The sequence below is a fragment of the Lycorma delicatula genome, chromosome 5 (assembly GCF_047948215.1).
Source record: "Lycorma delicatula isolate Av1 chromosome 5, ASM4794821v1, whole genome shotgun sequence".
In the NCBI taxonomy this organism is placed as follows: Eukaryota; Metazoa; Arthropoda; class Insecta; order Hemiptera; family Fulgoridae; genus Lycorma; species Lycorma delicatula.
In genome coordinates, this window is record NC_134459.1 from 108,322,513 (window position 1) to 108,341,526 (window position 19,014).

The 19,014-nt window shown below is 31.5% G+C and overlaps 1 protein-coding gene across 1 annotated transcript; it reads right to left on the reverse strand.

The window, feature by feature from the left end:
• Positions 1-501: 501 nt before the first annotated feature.
• LOC142324509 (elongator complex protein 1-like) lies at positions 502-18,283 on the reverse strand. Its single transcript, XM_075365337.1, has 5 exons — positions 17,866-18,283; positions 15,981-16,052; positions 14,126-14,347; positions 12,640-12,871; positions 502-844 (listed from the first exon to the last, which is right to left on the reverse strand). Exons 3-5 carry the CDS (start codon positions 14,142-14,144, stop codon positions 802-804), a joined length of 294 nt encoding a protein of 97 aa, XP_075221452.1. The 5' UTR covers positions 14,145-14,347; positions 15,981-16,052; positions 17,866-18,283; the 3' UTR covers positions 502-801.
• Between the last annotated feature and the right edge of the window lie 731 nt (positions 18,284-19,014).

Here is a 19,014-nt window from a genome sequence, read left to right on the forward strand (position 1 = left end):
AATGTTGTGGTTAACTTCTTTATTTGACATAAATGTTACTAATAACAAGTACTATAAATGAATAAATTAATAAAAGACATAACTTTTGCCATTTGCAATCAGTTGGGTGGTGGACAATAAACTATTTATTCTAACAGCATCATCGATTTTTGTCCTAATTACATTATTTTCTTAACTCCATTAACGTACTTACATTATGCAGTTCTTTTAAAAATGTCAGAATTTTGTATTTTGTTTTGGCTTGGTTTATTTTTTTTACTACTTTCAGCTTGTTTTATTTCTTTTTTTAAATATTTATCAACATTATTCATGAACTTTATTTTTACCATTTTAATTAACATAAATCAAATTCTATGTCTTACTTGTAATTTTCTCATACTTGTTCTGGAAATTTAAGAAAATGATAGTAATGAGGTAACAAAAATGACACAAAGTTAATAATATAATTTACTGTAAAACAAAACTACAGTCTAATACTTTTAATTTTATGTTCAGTACAAATTAAAAAAAATAATATTAATATTATATACAAATATATTAATATTATTTATCCATCACATCTAGTGATCTAGTTGTTTGATATAATTTATATCTTTCTTCATGTATTTCTTTATCTCAATTTTCAATGTTGTATGCTGAGTTCAGCTGTTACTTTCCCACTTGTCAAACCAATTAGGTGATCCTCATCATTAAAAAAATCCAGCTTGAAATTATTTTACTCTCAGCAGGCTTCATTAAATTATTCTCGCATGATAAATGTGGTTACTTTACGCCTGCATGTTCTTCAATTGAGAATATATTTTAAAATTTCATTAACATAAAATTCCTTTTCTGTTGCATCTTCCTGTGTATTAAATAAAAAAAATTAATTATAGCAACAACGACATACACATTTTTTAAGTTTTTAAATTTATAAATAATAAAAAGTAACTTAAAGCTATAAAAAAAAACTTATTTTTTTTTAAATCTGCATATTCATTTAAAATGTTTGTTGTCCTTTTTTTATTACAACTTTGAAAACCAACTAGATTATATTATTAAAAAAACTTGCTAATAACAGAATTCAGTATAATGGATACAAGTAAATTATGTAATACAAGCCTTTCCATTGTGTATTATTCAATATTAAAATGTATGCAAATATATATATTACACGTCAATTTTTTATAGTTGTACAAGTTGAATAAAGAAAGTTAATAAAGATGACTAAATTTAAAAACAGAAAAAATAATAACTTTTAATTCAGTATACATGAATCTTTCTCTCTTATTTTCTTATTCTTATTTGATGGACGTATTTTGTATAATTAGTATGTAATTTTTTTAATTATGTTTTATTATCATATACTTATAATGTACTCCAACTTAAACACTGAGGGGATTAGTTTAAAAATTAAAAATTCCATACAAAGACTAGAAACATCATCACTGTTTTTATTAACTTATGTATTTATTTTAATGAACTTTATTATTAGAATTTAAAAATGATAAACATAGCAACTAAACAATGTGCTGTTTGTTGTAGAGCATCGTTACAAATAACAAGATTAACAGTTTGTTTTCATTGTCACTATTTTCTGCAATTTACCTAAATTTACAGATGATTAATTTATTATGATAAACATGCTGTATTCTTACTAAGATTAAACTTTTTTTTGCAACACAAAAATTCATGATTTATTTTAAAATTGTATTGGTGAGTACACTGACTATGTAACATGTGACAATTCTGCACACATCAACTCTGAATGTTTCAAGGATATCAGTACATAAACTGATAATTTTATTATAACTTGTAACATTCAACTTGTTTTTTAAATGAAAATACATCTTAAACCATTTTCAATGTAATCCCATTGGTCTTGTTAAAACCAATGTCTTTGTCTTGAGTTAAGACCAAACGATGAGCTTGATGATCCCATCATTGACAAACTCTTCCACTTATTTGTTAACAGGTTTGCAATAGTTTGGAGGAGATCATCATTGATCTGAGTGTATTTTCTTATCACAAATCTTTTTAATTTCAGGAAAAGATTATGCATCATTTTGATGTAAAATTTAATGAAAAAATTGATGCCAATAACTGTATATTGATATCTGTAACTGCTTTCTAGATATTATATATTAAAGACCCTACTAACTGAGCCCCTTTTGTAAAATAAATACTTATTAAGTATCAATATCTTTGGTACAGAGGATCTAACAATGATAGGCCTACACCCACAAAATAAACAACAGGGAAGAAGAGACTAATGGTAAGGAAAGAGGTTGATTGGTAAGAAAGGATGATATACTTTCATAAGAATCATTGGATAAAATATCAAGATCAACGGCTCTCAAGAGCCACGTAGTAGGGATCTAGCCCATCACAATCCTTCAGGATATTGGGCGTTCTCTTCTGTAATGTGTAGGAGGAGTCAGTGTGCTATCTGAATAACCCCATCTTCTGTTTCTGTCCCAAGGAATACCTCCAGTGGAGGACTGGCAGAACTTAAATTTAGCATGATACTTTCACACAGCAGGTAGTTCATTTAGGAGCCTCAGCCTAAGATGCTACTTTAATTTTTAGAGGAAAGAGGTTTGTTGCAGTATGTATTTATACCTTAGGGTAATTCAAATATAAAGCATCACATTCCTCATGAACGGGACTATCCAGCCGCACCCTACTCTACCCCACTAGGTTCCATCCTCTTCAACTTCCTCCTTCGCCTTCCTTTTCTAAATGTTGTCCACCATTCTAACAATTAGATTCCAGCTTCTAGGGCTATGCAACATTGCCTCTATCACATTGTGTGGTGTTATGGCACCAACTGTGTTCAACCGTATCGCATTGCCCACAATACCTACACTCCAGCGACATCCTCCTCTTCCTATCACAGAGGAACTTATTAAAGCAGCCAAGGCCAGTCAAGAATTGCGTCAATTCATAGTTTACTTCACCATTTTTCTTGACAGCCAATTCATAGTTACCCATCTGACTTGACCATCTCTACTGCCACTTATCCAATATTTCTCCTTTTGCCTGACTCATAGGTTACCATTCTGCTCTTTCCACCATTTCGTTCCCTACCAGATCCCACGGCGGCATCCCAGCTATCACCAATGCCGCCTCGTTTGAGACTGTACAATACACCCTAACTGCCCCAATAGCCAAGGGCCTCTGAAGATTTAACAATTGGTTCCGAGCCTTCTTCAACGCTCATTTCCATGCTGGAACTGCATACATGACGACAGACCAAGCCACCGATGCCAATAGCCTCTGTACACCAATCCTGCTCATAAGCCTGCACACCAGAATCACTGTTCATTTACTTTTCTGTACAGCCTCGACCACATGAGGCTGAAAATATCTGTTATTATCGAGCCAGGCTCCAAGGTGCTTTGCCCTGGCTACTGGCACAATCTTTTACTACTAAACTTATTAGAGCCAACCGCCTCTTTCCTGCCATAACCAACACTTGAGTCTTCTGTAAGGCCAAATGGACCTCTCTCAAACAACGAGGCATGTACCATCTGCATGGCTTCATTGACCTTCCTCACCAATCCATCTTCTGTTTTAGCCAATATAACAACAGACAAACCGTCGGGTAACCGCCCTGGATAATCCATGCGGAGCACCCATCATAGGCTACATTTCACAATGTAGGCCTCAACACTGAACCCTGGGGTACTTTGGCCTGCATCTCAATCTGAATCTGGGCCTTCTCAGCACAGCCTACCACGAATCGTCCACTTAAGTAATCTTGAATAAGGCATCGCAAGTATGGGTTGACCCCTCTTCTCTTAAGTTCACTCAGGATCCACCCGAATGGCAGTGAGTTAAACGCATTACTCATGTCCTACAACACCACCGCCGGGATGGACCTGTTTCTCCATGTCTGAGACGCAGCTTAATCAACGATCTTCATGATTTTATTTATTGCTGCCGTAGTTGTGTATCCCTTCCTATATCCAAATTGGTTCAGGCTAAAACCCTCCCCTCGCTCAATCTCTTATAAAAGCCTCATGACAATCATCCACTCAGCAAGTTTCCCCATATCAAATATAAACCCCAGCTGAGGAGACACAGTAGTCTATAACCATTCGGGTTATCCACTTTCCTTCCTGCCTTCTTCAGCAATGCAACTTTTACAGTTTTCCAATCTCGCGGAAAAACACCATCCAATAAAACCTTATTGAACGCAAACAATACTTGTATCGGGAACTTTGTTGCCGTCACCGCCACAACCTCATCTAGAATGTCATCCAAGCCCTGACTTTTCCTTTAGTTCATTTTCATTACGGCACACAACATCTCCTTGTGTAAAAAGAGAAATTTTCACAGCTGCAATTTCCTCTACCTCTCCCTGTTGCCTCCTCGGAAACAATTTCATCAAACACCTCTCCATCACATCACTTGATAGCACCGGTAGCTTCTGTCCAAACTTTCCACTAACAATGCGAAAGGCATCTCCTCGCACATCTTTATCTAACTGATCGCATAGAGCTCTCCACTCTTCTCTTTCTATTCATTGTGTCATCTTTATACCGCCTTTTCATTAACTTAGGTACTATCTGTGCTTCCTCATTCTCCTCAGCTCTTCCACTTCAGTTAGAACTCTGGAATCTCCTACAAGCCCGTATGAAAATAAAATAATTAGAATATTAAATCAGTAAAATATTAATTATAAATAGATTTGTTTCTATTGTTACAAATCTTTAGAATTCTTGTTGATGCCCTGGTTCTCTTTACGCTACAAGATTCACTAGAGACAATATGTGAACTTCCTAACATAATTTGTGTTAGGCAGATAGTATTTTGGAAAAACAAAGCTATAACACAGCAATGCTCTGATTTTTATTAAGGGTGCAGGAAGGAGGCTATAGACTTAATGGAGCTTAATTCACCGGGTTGGTCTAGTGGTAAATGTGTCTTCCAAAATTAGCTAGTTTGGAAGTTAAGAGTTCCAGCGTTGAAACTCTAGTAAATGCACTAGTAAATGTTACTTTTATACGGCTTGAATACTTGATCGTGGATACCAGTGTTCTTTGGTGGTTGGGTTTCAATTAACCACACAGCTTCAAAATGGTCGAACTGAGACCATACAAGACTACACTAACATATATCATCCTAGGAAGTAATATCTGAACGGTGATTCCCAGATGCTAAGCAGGAATAAGAAAAAAAAGACTTAATGGATCAATAAAGGATTAGAATCTCCCTCTACGAGATGATGTATTTCTGAAAGTAAAACGTCCGTTTTGAGAAAGAACAATGAATATTGTGTATCTCAATTTTTACACTACTGAAAAAGGAGTGTAATTTATATAGGATTCATGTATGCTTGTTCCACTGTAGCAGCTGAAAAATTGAACCAATTTAGACGTATGACCCCAAGTTGGAATCATTTTACCAGGAGTCGTAGGTTTTATATATATATACACGTTTCAAAAATTATACTATATACAAAATTATCATTCACACGCTCTTTAATTAACCTATATTAAAGAACTGTTTGTTGTTTTTTTGGACAATCATCTTATTTAATATTTTTGGTACTGCGAATAATTGAGAGGAAGTTTATTTTTGAATAATTTATTTTTAACCACCGTTAGGTATTGCCAATGTATCCTTCCAAATTTATCTTATGCTTCGTAATTGATAGTAGTTTAAGGGGTGGTGGTACGCAAATTTAGTAATTTATTTTAATTTTAATTTAATATTTTTTTCCAAATTTAAGTATAATTTTTCAGATAAAACCTAAATTACAGCTTTGGGATCACAGTTTCTGATTTTTTGTCCCCCGAAAGATTATCTTGCGCGTATTTTAGTATTATCTCTGAATAATTTACAATATTTTTATAATTTCTAATACTGACTTCCAGAGCGCATTTTACGTTAAAAAGAATTAGTATTTCATTTTTTGAATTTGCAGCTAGAATTATTGTGCTTCAAGTGAGCACTGGATGTGAATGTTTAGTGATAGTTTGAGTTTATCGTTCGTTTGTTATTTTGTTTCTGTTTTTAACTACAAAAAGTCCTCAAACCCCAAATATTTAGTTTAAAAAACTGCAACTCGTCCAGGAAGAGATGAAAAAAGCACGTGCTAATAGAAGGAAGTGCTAGTTTATTTTTAAGTTCAGGTAATATTTGTAGGTTATGCCAAATTTCTAACAATGTTTTTCTAATTTAACATACACACATTTAATCATATTAATATGTCGATAAGTTTAACCCACTGTTTTTGATATTACTGTAGTTGTATATAAGAATATTTTACCTACAACGCAAAAGCTTGATCGTAGGTAGGGGTATCACATTGTATTTAGAGAAAAAACGAATAAAAATGATCTTACACACACCCAGATTTCTTCAGTTATACATACCTACAGAACACAATATTTACACCAACCAAATATTGACTACTCTTTCATTTAAACTAAATCACCATTGAATACAGTGCTTTCATCTCATCAGTTGTAAAGTAGGAAATCCATTCTTTTTAGGTTAAATTTAAATTAAAATTATAGGTACTTCTTACACTACTCAGCAGGGAGTTAAAGAACTTAGGTGTTAGAAAAAGAAAGATTTTTGAAACTGTGCACAATAAGGCCTTGGAAGAGTAACATTTTCTGCAAATGTCTGCCTAGTTATATAATAGCGTTCCCCTTTAGCTATCACCACCCTGTTATTACCACTTCATTGGAAAAGGTTAGAAGACCTTATAAACAAAGAAATCTAATGCAAACTACAGATATTTACTGAAAATAAAGGGAAAGAATGTTTACCTACTTGCACCACACATTACCAGTACACTAGCATTTTGTAAAATTATAATCAAATCAAGAGAGCCAAAAAGTTGATCTGTAGCAATGCAATCCAATCCATAGTTTAATTTTGAATGAATTAGAGAAAAGAAGATTTGTCAAACATCCATCGAAAAAATATTTTTTTAAATATGTAAACAAATATTTCTTATAAACTCTATACACATATATGTAAATTCCTTTACAATTTGCCATCTACCATCAACCCTTAGTATTTAATAGAATTTACCCAAGATATTACTGAAACTCGCATTGTAGCACAGTAAACACTGGTATATTATTGGAGCTAATAACCTGGAAGCAAATTATAAAGAAGAAATTAGATATTTGATTTTTAACGCATTCCAGATCAATCTACAACCTATCAATATTCTTAACATCTGCAATAAATATTAGCTTTCTCTTACCATAAAATTTATGTGAAATAGGTCATTAATAAATTATAAATAGAATAGGTTCTTAATTACTGGGCCCTGGGGAATATTCAATTAACCTGAAAGTTATTGCTCACACAGTCGCACATAATTATGGAAAATAGAAAAATAATTCTTGAAATTTTGTCTAGCATCTGGGAATTACCTTTCAAGTATTACTTCAGAGGATGTATGTATGTAAATGAAATGTAATTTTATGCAGTCTCAGTTCGACCATTCCTGAGATGTGTGGTCAGTTGAAACCCAATCACCAAAAGTGGTAGCGTTTTGACCTTTAGTACAGAGGTCTGTCCCGGGTTCGAATCCCGGTCAGGTATGGCATTTTCACACACGCTACAAACCATTTATCTCATCCTCTGAAGAAATACCTAATGTTGTACCCATTAGACCCTAACTTTGGACCACCAACACTGCTATCCACGGTCTAGTATTCAAATCCCTATAAAAGTAACTGCCTTTACTAGGACTTGAACGCTGGAACTGTAGACTTGCCAAATCAGCTGATTTGGGAAGACACGTTCACCACTAGACCAACCCAGTGGGTTGAGATGGAAAACCTTTCTTTCTATCTTTCTTTTTCCTGTTTAGCCTCCGGTAACTACCAATTATATAATTCTTCAGAGGATGAATGAGGATGATATGTATGAGTGAAAATGAAGTGTAGTCTTGTACATTCTCAGTTCGACCATTCCTGAGATGTGTGGTTAATTGAAACCCAACCACCAAAGAACACCGGTATCCACAATCTAGTATTCAAATCCGTGTAAAAATAACTGGCTTTGTTATGACTTGAACGCTGTAATTCTCGACTTCCAAATCAGCTGATTTGGGAAGACGCATTAACCACTAGACCAACCCGGTAGGTTGAGATGGAAAACCTAAGCTAAACAAACTCAACTTTACTAAATTAGAATTAAATATTCTTTTGTTAAGCAAAATTTCAAAAGTAGAATGACATAAGGAAGGATAATCTTAGTGGTCCGGTGGATAAACCACCTGACCCCTAAGGAGAATAAAGAGACTACATCATTAAGAAACACTGAAGTCAATAGAAAAAACTGGCTAACAGAAATATAAACAATGTGGAAATCCTTGTTAAATATTTTAACGATATCCTAAATTGCGAAGAACCAACAAAATTCTTAAACTTTAACACCAACACCACCAGAAAACATCAACCCTCCCACAATAAAAGTAGTCTACCTAGTCCTAAATTGCGAAGAACCAACAAAATTCTTAAACTTTAACACCAACACCACCAGAAAACATCAACCCTCCCATAATAAAAGTAGTCTACCAAGCACTGGGTGAGATGAAGAATTACAAAGCAGCAGGAGAAGATCAGACTTTTGGAAAGATCTGAAAATATGCATGAAGATCAGCAAATATTGTCCTTCATCATCAGTTTGTCAACATCTAGATCAAAGAAGAACTACCAGAACAGTGGATGATATCCCTCATCCATTTCCTACACAAAAATGGGGGCAAAACAGACCCTAACAATTAACTGGGGAGTCTCACTCCTAGACACAACATACAAAATTCTTTCAAGAATCATCCTCAACAGGAGCAAACCACAACACGAAAAAAACCAGGAGAATACAAGGAAGGTTTAAGAGCCTGGTGGAGCTGCCCAGACCACATCTTGAGTTTCAAGCTAATAATGGATTACAAGAGGATGTGGTCGTAATGTTGTAGATTTCAAGAAAGCTTATGACTGCATCCCTACTAAAAATTCTAAGACACCTTGAACTACTTATCAAATTATAAACATGATAAAACTGACCCTTACAAACAGTGTCAAAGGTAATATTCAGAGGTGAGCTCTCAGAACTTTTTGAGTTCAAAACAGGATTGCGCCAAGGCAATGAGTTCTCACCACTATTGTTCAACTGTGCTCTAGAAATGGTAATGAGGGAATGGCTCAAGCTCAAAAAGGTGTCTTCCACAAGTTAAAATGGGTGGAAAAATTGAAACAAACTGTCCTAGTTTTGGTGACGACTTGGCACTTCTAGCAAATGACATTCATGAAACTATCATGGATATTAGTACTTCAAAACATTACAAATAAAATTGGACCCAAAATTTAGTAACCCAATTTAAATACCTTGGAGAAATAGTTACAAACAATCTGAACGAAAAATCCTTTAATCTCAATAAGAAGAAAAAACTAGCTGAAGCTCAAAAATTAACCTGGTACACTTAAAATAAAAATGCCTATCAATAAATACAAAAATAAGACACTAAAACACAGTTATAAAACCATAAACCACTTATTCAGCAAACACTCTTCCACCTGAACGAACAATCAAAGACAGACAGATTCCAGAAGATGGAAAGAAAAAATTGGAAGAACTTGCACGGATAAAAGGTATCAGAAAGATGGGCAGTGGTGGGAGTGTGCCAAACAAAATCATGTACAAAGAGTTAGAACCCATTACTGATATGCATAAGAGGAGATTAGGATTCTTTCAACATAATCATGAGGATGCAGTATTCAAGACTTCGGAAACTGCTGATGCAGTACAATCTCGACTCGAAAAATACAAAGGCAGGATGCAGATGATTCAGAGAAATAAGATAGGATCTGAAGGAAATTGGCATTGCATCAATAGGTAAGATAAAATTAAATGAGAAACTCATGAATAAAAAAACTCTTATAAGATAAAACCTCACAACACAAACATTTTCAACACTAGAAAGGGCACAAAGATTGAAATGTATGAAAAAGTAATGGGAGGACCACAAGGCTCAAACAGTCCCATCAAAGAGACATGCATAACAGACTGACTAAAATGATCTTATGCGGTCATAAAAGATAATAATAATATATATATTTAGCCCACCAGGCTGATCTAGTGTTTAACTCATCACAAAAAAGTTGTGATCATTACACATCACTATTTAATACATATTAAATGATCAAGTATTGAGTGATCATGTCAAAAATGGGTATTGGATTTTCAAAAATTTTTATGTTTTAAGGTTTAACTAGTTCATCTAGACCAAAAAAAACATATATACATATGTTTGTCTCGCTGCTTTTGGCCTTGCATCTCAATATTGATCTCATTATTTCTATATACGAGGCACATTTTTTCTACATATGGGGCATCATGTTAATTTTTTTTTTTAATTCATTCAAGGGAGCATGGGATATCACAAAAAACCAATTTTGATTTTCTTCAAAGGAATTTTAGAGAACTTTATTAAAACAAAATTTGTATGTATATAAATAATACAAAAAAAATATTTTCAAAAAATCAATCCCCACCACTTAAAATTAGAATATATATTTTTTGTTCTTTTGCTCTACTGCCCGCATTTTAAATATTTTTGAAGTTTATATGTTGTGTATAGAGCTATCAAGAAATTTTTACAATTTTTTTAAATTATAAACCCTGGACCTAAAAAGCAAAACTTTTTTTTAAAGTTTTCTTTTTCTTATTTTAGCTTCTACTGAAGAGGGAGTTAGCTGTCGAGAAAACTTTATTTAAACAAATCTAATAAGCATATCTTATGAATGAATATTCTTTAAAAAAGGTTTCAACAAAATTTATTTCCCGATAAATTTTGATTTCTTAAAATTCACTAATATTTTGGCTCTAGCTCTTTTAATATTAATTATTAAAAAAAAATTGTTATTTTTCTGTCACTGAAGGGCTATTAAAATTAAAGTAGTTTTGTTATATTCCAGATATAAATTGAGAAACCCACCGGGTTGGTCTAGTGGTGAACGCGTCTTCCCAAATCAGCTGATTTGGAAGTCGAGAGTTCCAGCGTTCAAGTCCTAGTAAAGCCAGCTATTTTTACACGGACTTAAATACTAGATCGTGGATACCGGTGTTCTTTGGTGGTTGGGTTTCAATTAACCACACATCTCAGGTATGGTCGAACTGAGAATGTACAAGACTACACTTCATTCACACTCATACATATCATCCTCTGAAGTATTATCTAAAACGGTAGTTACCGGAGGCTAAACAGGAAAAAGAAAGAAAGATATAAAATGAGAAGCATTTTTTTTTCATTCGCTCTCATAAAAGTTATACTTTATTTTTTCAGTATTATTAAACAATTCTCTTTTAAATTATTTTTTTTTTATTAGTAATCACTTGATAAATAATTTTAAAAATTTGATTTAAAAATATTAAATTTTCCTAAATAAAAAAGTGCTGAAGGACACATTTCAAATACAAACAGAAAAATTGTAAAATTAAATGTTATTTTTAATGAGTATGTATATATATATATATAATGACCGTATAACCATCATCTTCATAACAAAACAGAAGTAATTGTGTTGTCATTTTGTGTATATGAAGCTGAGGATTCAATTGTATCATTTGCTACTGAAATGCTATTACTCTGACCAGAAGATCCAGCCAAAGAACACACAGATGTATCACAAACCACCATTTTCACAACTGTTGATCAAAGTTTTATTCTGTTGAGTTGAAGTACCACAAGGCGATAAAAATATTTTCAGTAAAGGCTGAGAGAATTCCTCGTCTTAATTATTTCATTATGTTGCTTTCTTTTACTATAAAAAGTCACTGGCTTTCAGCCCACATTACCAGTCCAAAATATTTTTTTTTACATACTTCACAAAAAGCATGATGCACATCTCTACCTCTTCTAAAAAAACTGAATTCTGGGTATAACCAAAAATCTTGGAAAATTCTTTCTAGATGCCATTTGAAAGCAATTAATTACCTAAAATACAAAAAAAATTCATGACGGTTGAGAATTACAAGAAAACAGTTAACAACTTTTAATATTTTCAACGGTAACTTTTTGTTAAACTTTCACCGGTGAAAAAATTAACTGCGATTTGCAATATTCCTCCTTTAATGTAAAAGAATAATTAGAGACTGTAAGTAAGAACAGGACATGTTAATGGCTGCTTGATGCACGTAGTTGCAATGAGCTGGGCGTTGGGATCGCCACTTCCCGATGCCGGTAAAGTATATCAAACATATTTTGTCATTACGTAAAAGATAATTTATGAATAACTAACATTATTAAACTTAATTCACTAACAAGAATGCAATTTTCTGAAATTTTTTTGTAATTTTTCCTCATTTTTTCTAAAAATTCCTGACTTTTCCTGCCTGTGGGAACCATGAATATGCAAAGTCAGTTTGCTTCGGTTTCAAATACCATTTTATTTTTACAATTATCTATTAATTTAAGCTTTTCAATTTCCCTCATATCCACATTCAATATCCTTCAACTTGACTTTCTCTCTTTCTTTTTTCTACGACTATTTCTTTCGTTCATAACATCAAGCTATTTCTACAAAATTATTTCAATATCATTACAGAATTTTACATTTAAAAAACTAGCAAAAAATGTCAGTTTCTTTAAACTTATACTACAGAACTACTAGGCTTTACCTTTCTGGATAAGGTTTGTATAACCGTAAAGCTAATGAATATAGCTTATGATTTTCAATAAGTAATAATGCTTCTTTAAAATGTTCTTCACTTAAACTTTGGCTAATATTCTTCAAAGCAGAATCATACTTCTTAAACTGACAATCTATTTTATATTTCAAATATTCAGGATCCATTTTCTTTAAGTTATTCAGATAAGGAATATATTCCTGAGGATTCTTTTTAGATTTTTCTGAAAAAAACAAATTTAAGAAAATTGTATTGCTTTCTTAAGCTCAATTTTAAAGTTTATACTTTAGTTTATTTCAAAAGTTTAACTTCATTCAAGAAAACTTGTAATATATTATTCATAAATAAAACATTTTACTCTTCTGATTAACCTAACATGAATAAAACATAGCAAAAAATGTAGCTTAGGGTGATCAGATATAAAATCTACAATGAATGGATGTTTGACCTACTGCATGCCAGGCGTGAAATGAAACACTAGTTGCAGTTTCAGTGCAAGCTCCTAGCATTTATAAGTGGCTAATGATTACAGAAGTTGGTGGCACTTAAAATTTATTACAAATTAGTCCAATAATACATGCATAGATAATTAAAAATAACTATTTGTTTCTGCACGAAGATGTGGGTTTTAGTACTAATTAAATAATTCTATGGAAAAACTTAACAAAGTCATAGACTACTTAAAAAAGCTCTGTTAGATTTTGAACAAACTGAAAACAAAGTCTCATAAATGAACAGTAAAAGAAGTTTACTAAGGCAGATACATAATAACAAGATAAAAACACCTGGGAATTAAAAATTAATAAATTTTTTCATCATCCTTGTCATCTATCCAAGAATGTTAACTAAACAAATAAATCAAACTATATGCATCTAAACTTAGTATATTATATATGATTAAATAATAAAGCAATTAATTCAGAAAAAAAAAATAATGAATGTTTTTTAAACGACTTACTTAATAAAAAATCTAACTAGAATGTCTTGTACCACAGTGGCTGATAACTCTCCACATTAAGATATACATATTCACTATTAGTCAACTGATGTTTTTGGACTGCTGATTGTAGGTCTGCACCGTATATACAAGGTAAGTTCTATTCTGTACAAGCTGAGTCATTTCATGTTTCAATTTGGCTTTTGGAGGGCAGACTTTGGCTAACCATATAGTGGATAATTCTAGGCTAAGTCAAATACATGTGATTGGTTATTGATTAGTAAAGTGATGATGTTTCTTGTGATAAGAATTGGCTGAAGCCAGGTGACCACACAAATGTAAGGTTAACCTTGTCTGTGGCCAATACTGGGTCTATATTAACAATTTAAACTGCACTTATAATTTTAATGCTGCCTAAAAATATTCCTTACAATTACTCGCTTAAAAAAAAAAAACATAAAATTTTAAAAACAAAATCAAATTTTTATTAATAGATAAGGATATTTTAAGAGATAAATAGATTTTAATCTTGAAACTAACCGGTGATTTTCATAGCCATTTCCAGATTATAAAATCCTAGAGTATAAGACAAGAACTTGACTGTGATAAATTTAATGCTTCATTCATATCACTTGTTTTTACATCAGTTGTTATTATTGAATTATGATGATCTATTTCATTGTCGACACTAGTCATCATAACACCACAGAGAGCTTGACAAACCCTTTCTACTTTTTTATCCATAATGGGAGGCCTGTCATCCTAAAACAAGCAACATATATATAAAAAATATATATCTATATACAACGGCTATTTTTTTAATTAAGGTCCAATTGGCTGTAGCTATGTAAATTTTGCATGACTGTCAAAACATGCATGCGCCCTGGCTCCCAGCATGCCTTGCACAAATGCAGACACCATTTGCAGTCATAGCGTCACTGTGTACAGTTTATATTGTAAAGTTGAAATGTTTTAAATAATTGAGCAACCTACCGACTGTGGAATACAGTCTATGATTCAATTTTTGACTGAAGTAATGTGTCAGCAGCAGACATTCATTGTCAAATATGTGAGATTTACATATCTAGATGCGGCCTGTCATCTGGAGTTTTGTTGCTGCATGACCTTATTCTGCTGCTCTAACTCTACAGTTAAGCAGATCTTTTGAACGGGAGCAAATGAACCACACACTATACAGCTCAGACCTTGCGCTGAACCATTACCAGCTGTTCTGTAACCAAAGGTTTCTTGGTGTTAAGCGGTTTGACACTAATGAAGAAATGAAAACAACGGCTGAAGACTGTTTGTTTTCACAGGCGGCTGATTTTTATGAAGCAGGTATAAATGATTTAGTAAAACGCTATGATAAATGTTTAATCAAACAAGATAACTATGTAGAAAAATAGCATAAAGTATAAAGAGTGAGATAAAAACATTTTTGACAATATCTTTACTAATTTTGTTTGTATTAATAAATGGACCTTACTTAAAAGTTAGCCCTTGTATATGTGTATATATGTAACCTACACAAGAGAATCAAACATAATTTTAAAGAATTTAGATATTCTTTAAATGAAAAAGTGTGTGATGAAGATATTTAATTGTATGAATGAAATAAAAGGAATTTGATTAAATCAATATAAAATTTTATTTTACTTATTACTTCATTTTTTTTTTTTAAATTGTCACTGAATCAATCAATTAAAAAACAATTCGTTTTTAATGAAAGTAAGTTGTTAAAGAGAGTTAGATAGATCTTTTGGTGTTATAGAAGTGATTTTTTCAAATAGGGATCACTAGTGTAGTGTACATTGCTTACATACTAAAAGAAATGTCATTCATTAACAAATTTTAAAGGGGTTTGGTTATATGCAGAGGGAGAACGTCTATAAAATACAACTACTACCTTGTATAAAAAATATGTAAATCTAGACAACAAAGTAATAACATTACATTAACATTAATAACAATTTAAAAAATTAAATAATTTCTCTCACTGGAAATAAATCATTGTATATGCTCTACATATAGAATGTATACAATGATCTTAATTCTTTCATCAAAGGATATCAAAGAGTGCCTTATTATACATTTCTGAATGAAGAGGATGTGTTTTAAAACTTTTTACTTTTTAACAACTTTGTAAACTCTCATTAACTTAAATATCTTTTTTTTTCTACATTTCTGACAACATATTTTTAATTGTGTTAAGCATGCTTTATTTATTTGTTTTTCCTAAATGTATTCACATTTAGGAAAATGTAAATCCAGTCATTTACAAAATTACATTTTTTAAGAAAGTAATTTTTGTGATTTCACTCCAAAATATATCCTTATAAGAAATCCTTATTCTTTAATAACAGTTTTTACCTTAGTAAGAAACTTATATACGTACTATATGAGAAATCATCCTTGTCCTATTTAGAATACTTTAGAAATTAAATATTGTCCAGTATTGTACATAAAGCTGAAATAGAAAGAATTGTAATAAGTTTAATTAGTAAATTACTGAATTAAAATTTTTTCTTAAATGACTGATGATTTAATAATCATAAAATCTTATTTATTTATTTATTCTTAACCAAAAGAATTAAGAACTAATAATAATATATCAAATAGTAATAATATAGTAATAATAAATCAAAATTATAAATAATAAACAGATTGAGAAAACCATCAATTATAAAATATGAGTATGATTAAGTACATTAAAAGTTTTCTTTTCTTGATTACGTTTGGTTTTTTCAAGAATGTTATGAGATTGAAGTAGAAACAACTTCCATACAATCAGCATCATCTTTAGATACTGTAAGTTGTATTACAACTTGCAAATTTTCATCATTCCCAGTGGCATGTTTATTCAAATCAATTTTCAATACTTCAGCATTAACACCAGTATCTTCATTTACTAGCTCAGTAATTTCTGGATTATACAGTATAAGCATTCCTGAGGAAAGAATTTACATAAATCATTATTTCTCAGTGACATTCACAAATGAATGGAACTGGTATTTACTGCTCAGAGTTATGTTTCTGGACATTCAACTAGTAGATAGATGTTCAAAAAGAGCGTGGAAGTTTTCCAACATTTCATCATCACCATAAAAAAATAAACTCTGGAATTGTTTGTATGTCTGTGTGTAAATAAATGTATAAATAAATAAAAATATAATATTTTATGATTAAGAACCTTAGTATATTCTATTAATTTTTAACATCCAATCTAATTTGAAGGAAAAAATTAAAATACATCTTATGGTGTGGTTAGTATCCAGAAACCTATTTAAAGAAATATCTAACAAATATACTGTTTATACAAGGTCATAAATAAAAATTACTGAAAGTGACTATAAAAACTAAAAAAATTACTTTAAAAATGATTGGTTTCATTCAATATGGAGAGAACACCATCCCAACTTTTTCGACAGATAGCATTATCCCATTCCTTTTTTCCATGAACAAATGGCTTCTGGAAGTTATCTGTCATTAGGGTGTTCATTATCTTCTGTGATTCAGCGAGAAGAATATTTTGATGGTCTCAAAATATTTTACCTTAAGGTCAATTTCATGTTTGGAAACAGAAAAATTATAGAATGAGATCTGATGAGTAGGAAGACATGAGTGGAATGACTGCTGTCGACAGATGATGAAAATTTTCACATATATCAACATGTACTTTGTTGTTATGATGAAACGAGATTTGTAATGTTACTTATCAGGCTGTTTGAATCAGTGATCTCAGAAGAACATCACAACCAAAATTATCCAGTCACAATTTGATCTTATGAGAGAAATTCTTTGTATGCAATTCCATCAGTCATGAAACTAATCATGATTGAATTAATGTACCTTTGAAGCTGCCTTGCATTCTTTGGTTGTGGTGGCACTGAACTCCTCCACAACAATAACTTTGTTTTATGATTGTATCCATAAACTATGATTCCTCACCTGTAATTACAGTGGACATGAACAATCTGAGGCATATTTTCTGTTGAAAGATGACCAGATTGCTTCTGATGATCAGCTGGCTACTGATGAAGGCTGACTACACAAGTGCTGCTTGTGTAGTCCTAGCAAAGCTGTAATAAAACCAGTTCATATGCACCTCATGTATGAAATAATATTCACACTGCACAACTTCATTATTTTGAACACACGATTCAAATTTTCCACAAACCTGAAATTTGTCTTACAGTTTTTCATACACAATTTAAAAAATCTCTAAAAATTTTAACAAAATTTCTCCAATGAAAAATCTGGGTAAAATTTTTAAAACTCACCAACATAAATTTACCAATCTCTGTGGCAGAATGGTAGCATCTCGACTTTTCATCCAGAGATCCTGAGTTTAAATCCTGTTCAGCAACTGAAACTACAAAATTAACTTTTCTTCACCAATTTTGTAGACTAAAAGGGTGTTCTGAAGTGGTAATGAGGATAAATGTAGGTATAATAAAAAATGATGTCGCTTTACTTGTAACCAAATCGCCATTTTACGTTTTAATTCACTGAGACCTATAATATTATTGTTTATAATATTATTATAAACAATTAGTTCATTACAAGGTTCAGTTAAGTTAATATCCATTTACATCAGATCACCTTCAGCTGAACATCTATCAGTCAATTTCCAATATGGCTTCTGATGATGAAATTGAAACAGAAATTAATGATAATACTGAGTTTTCCAGTTGTACATGGATTCTGTAAAAAAATATTTAAAAAAACTCAAAATTATTTAGACAAAATTTATTTTAAAAAACAATACATAAATGTAAGTAGTCTGAAGGTTATATTCCTCCGACCAATACCACTACAAATACCTACAGAAAGCTAAAAGAGCTTTAATAAAGTGTAAAAAGTCATGATTTAAGGTACATGAGGCAATTCTTTTTCTCTCTGAGAAGTATATGGTACCATAATGCTGAAGATAATGGCAAATCTATAAGTTGGATGAAAGAGTAAATTGAAGCGATGTTACACTTTCATACAACTCTTAATAAGATAATTTAAGTAACTATTAATTACAATTGACTATTCTTGTAAAAATCTAGTTCATTTCTAATAATTCTTCATTTTCTTCAAAATTTAATAACCCAGATATCCTGGGTATCACAGAAAATGAAAATCAGTCAACAATAATTATCATGAGGCATTTCTTAATTAAAAAATATTTTTTAAATTAATATAACAAACTTTTAATGAGTTTTTAATGGTATACAACCGGTTTATTATACAACACCAATAAACAGAAGCAGAAAAAAACAAGTAAAAGTAATAATGCCCGATGACATTTCTAGGGAAATATAAGGTGGAGAATTAATAGAAAACTCTTGACCATATAGGAAAATAACAATTTTTTTTTTCTGTAGAAGTAAAGATGAGCTATATAACATTGTTAAGAACCAGGACATTTTATTGATTTTAAG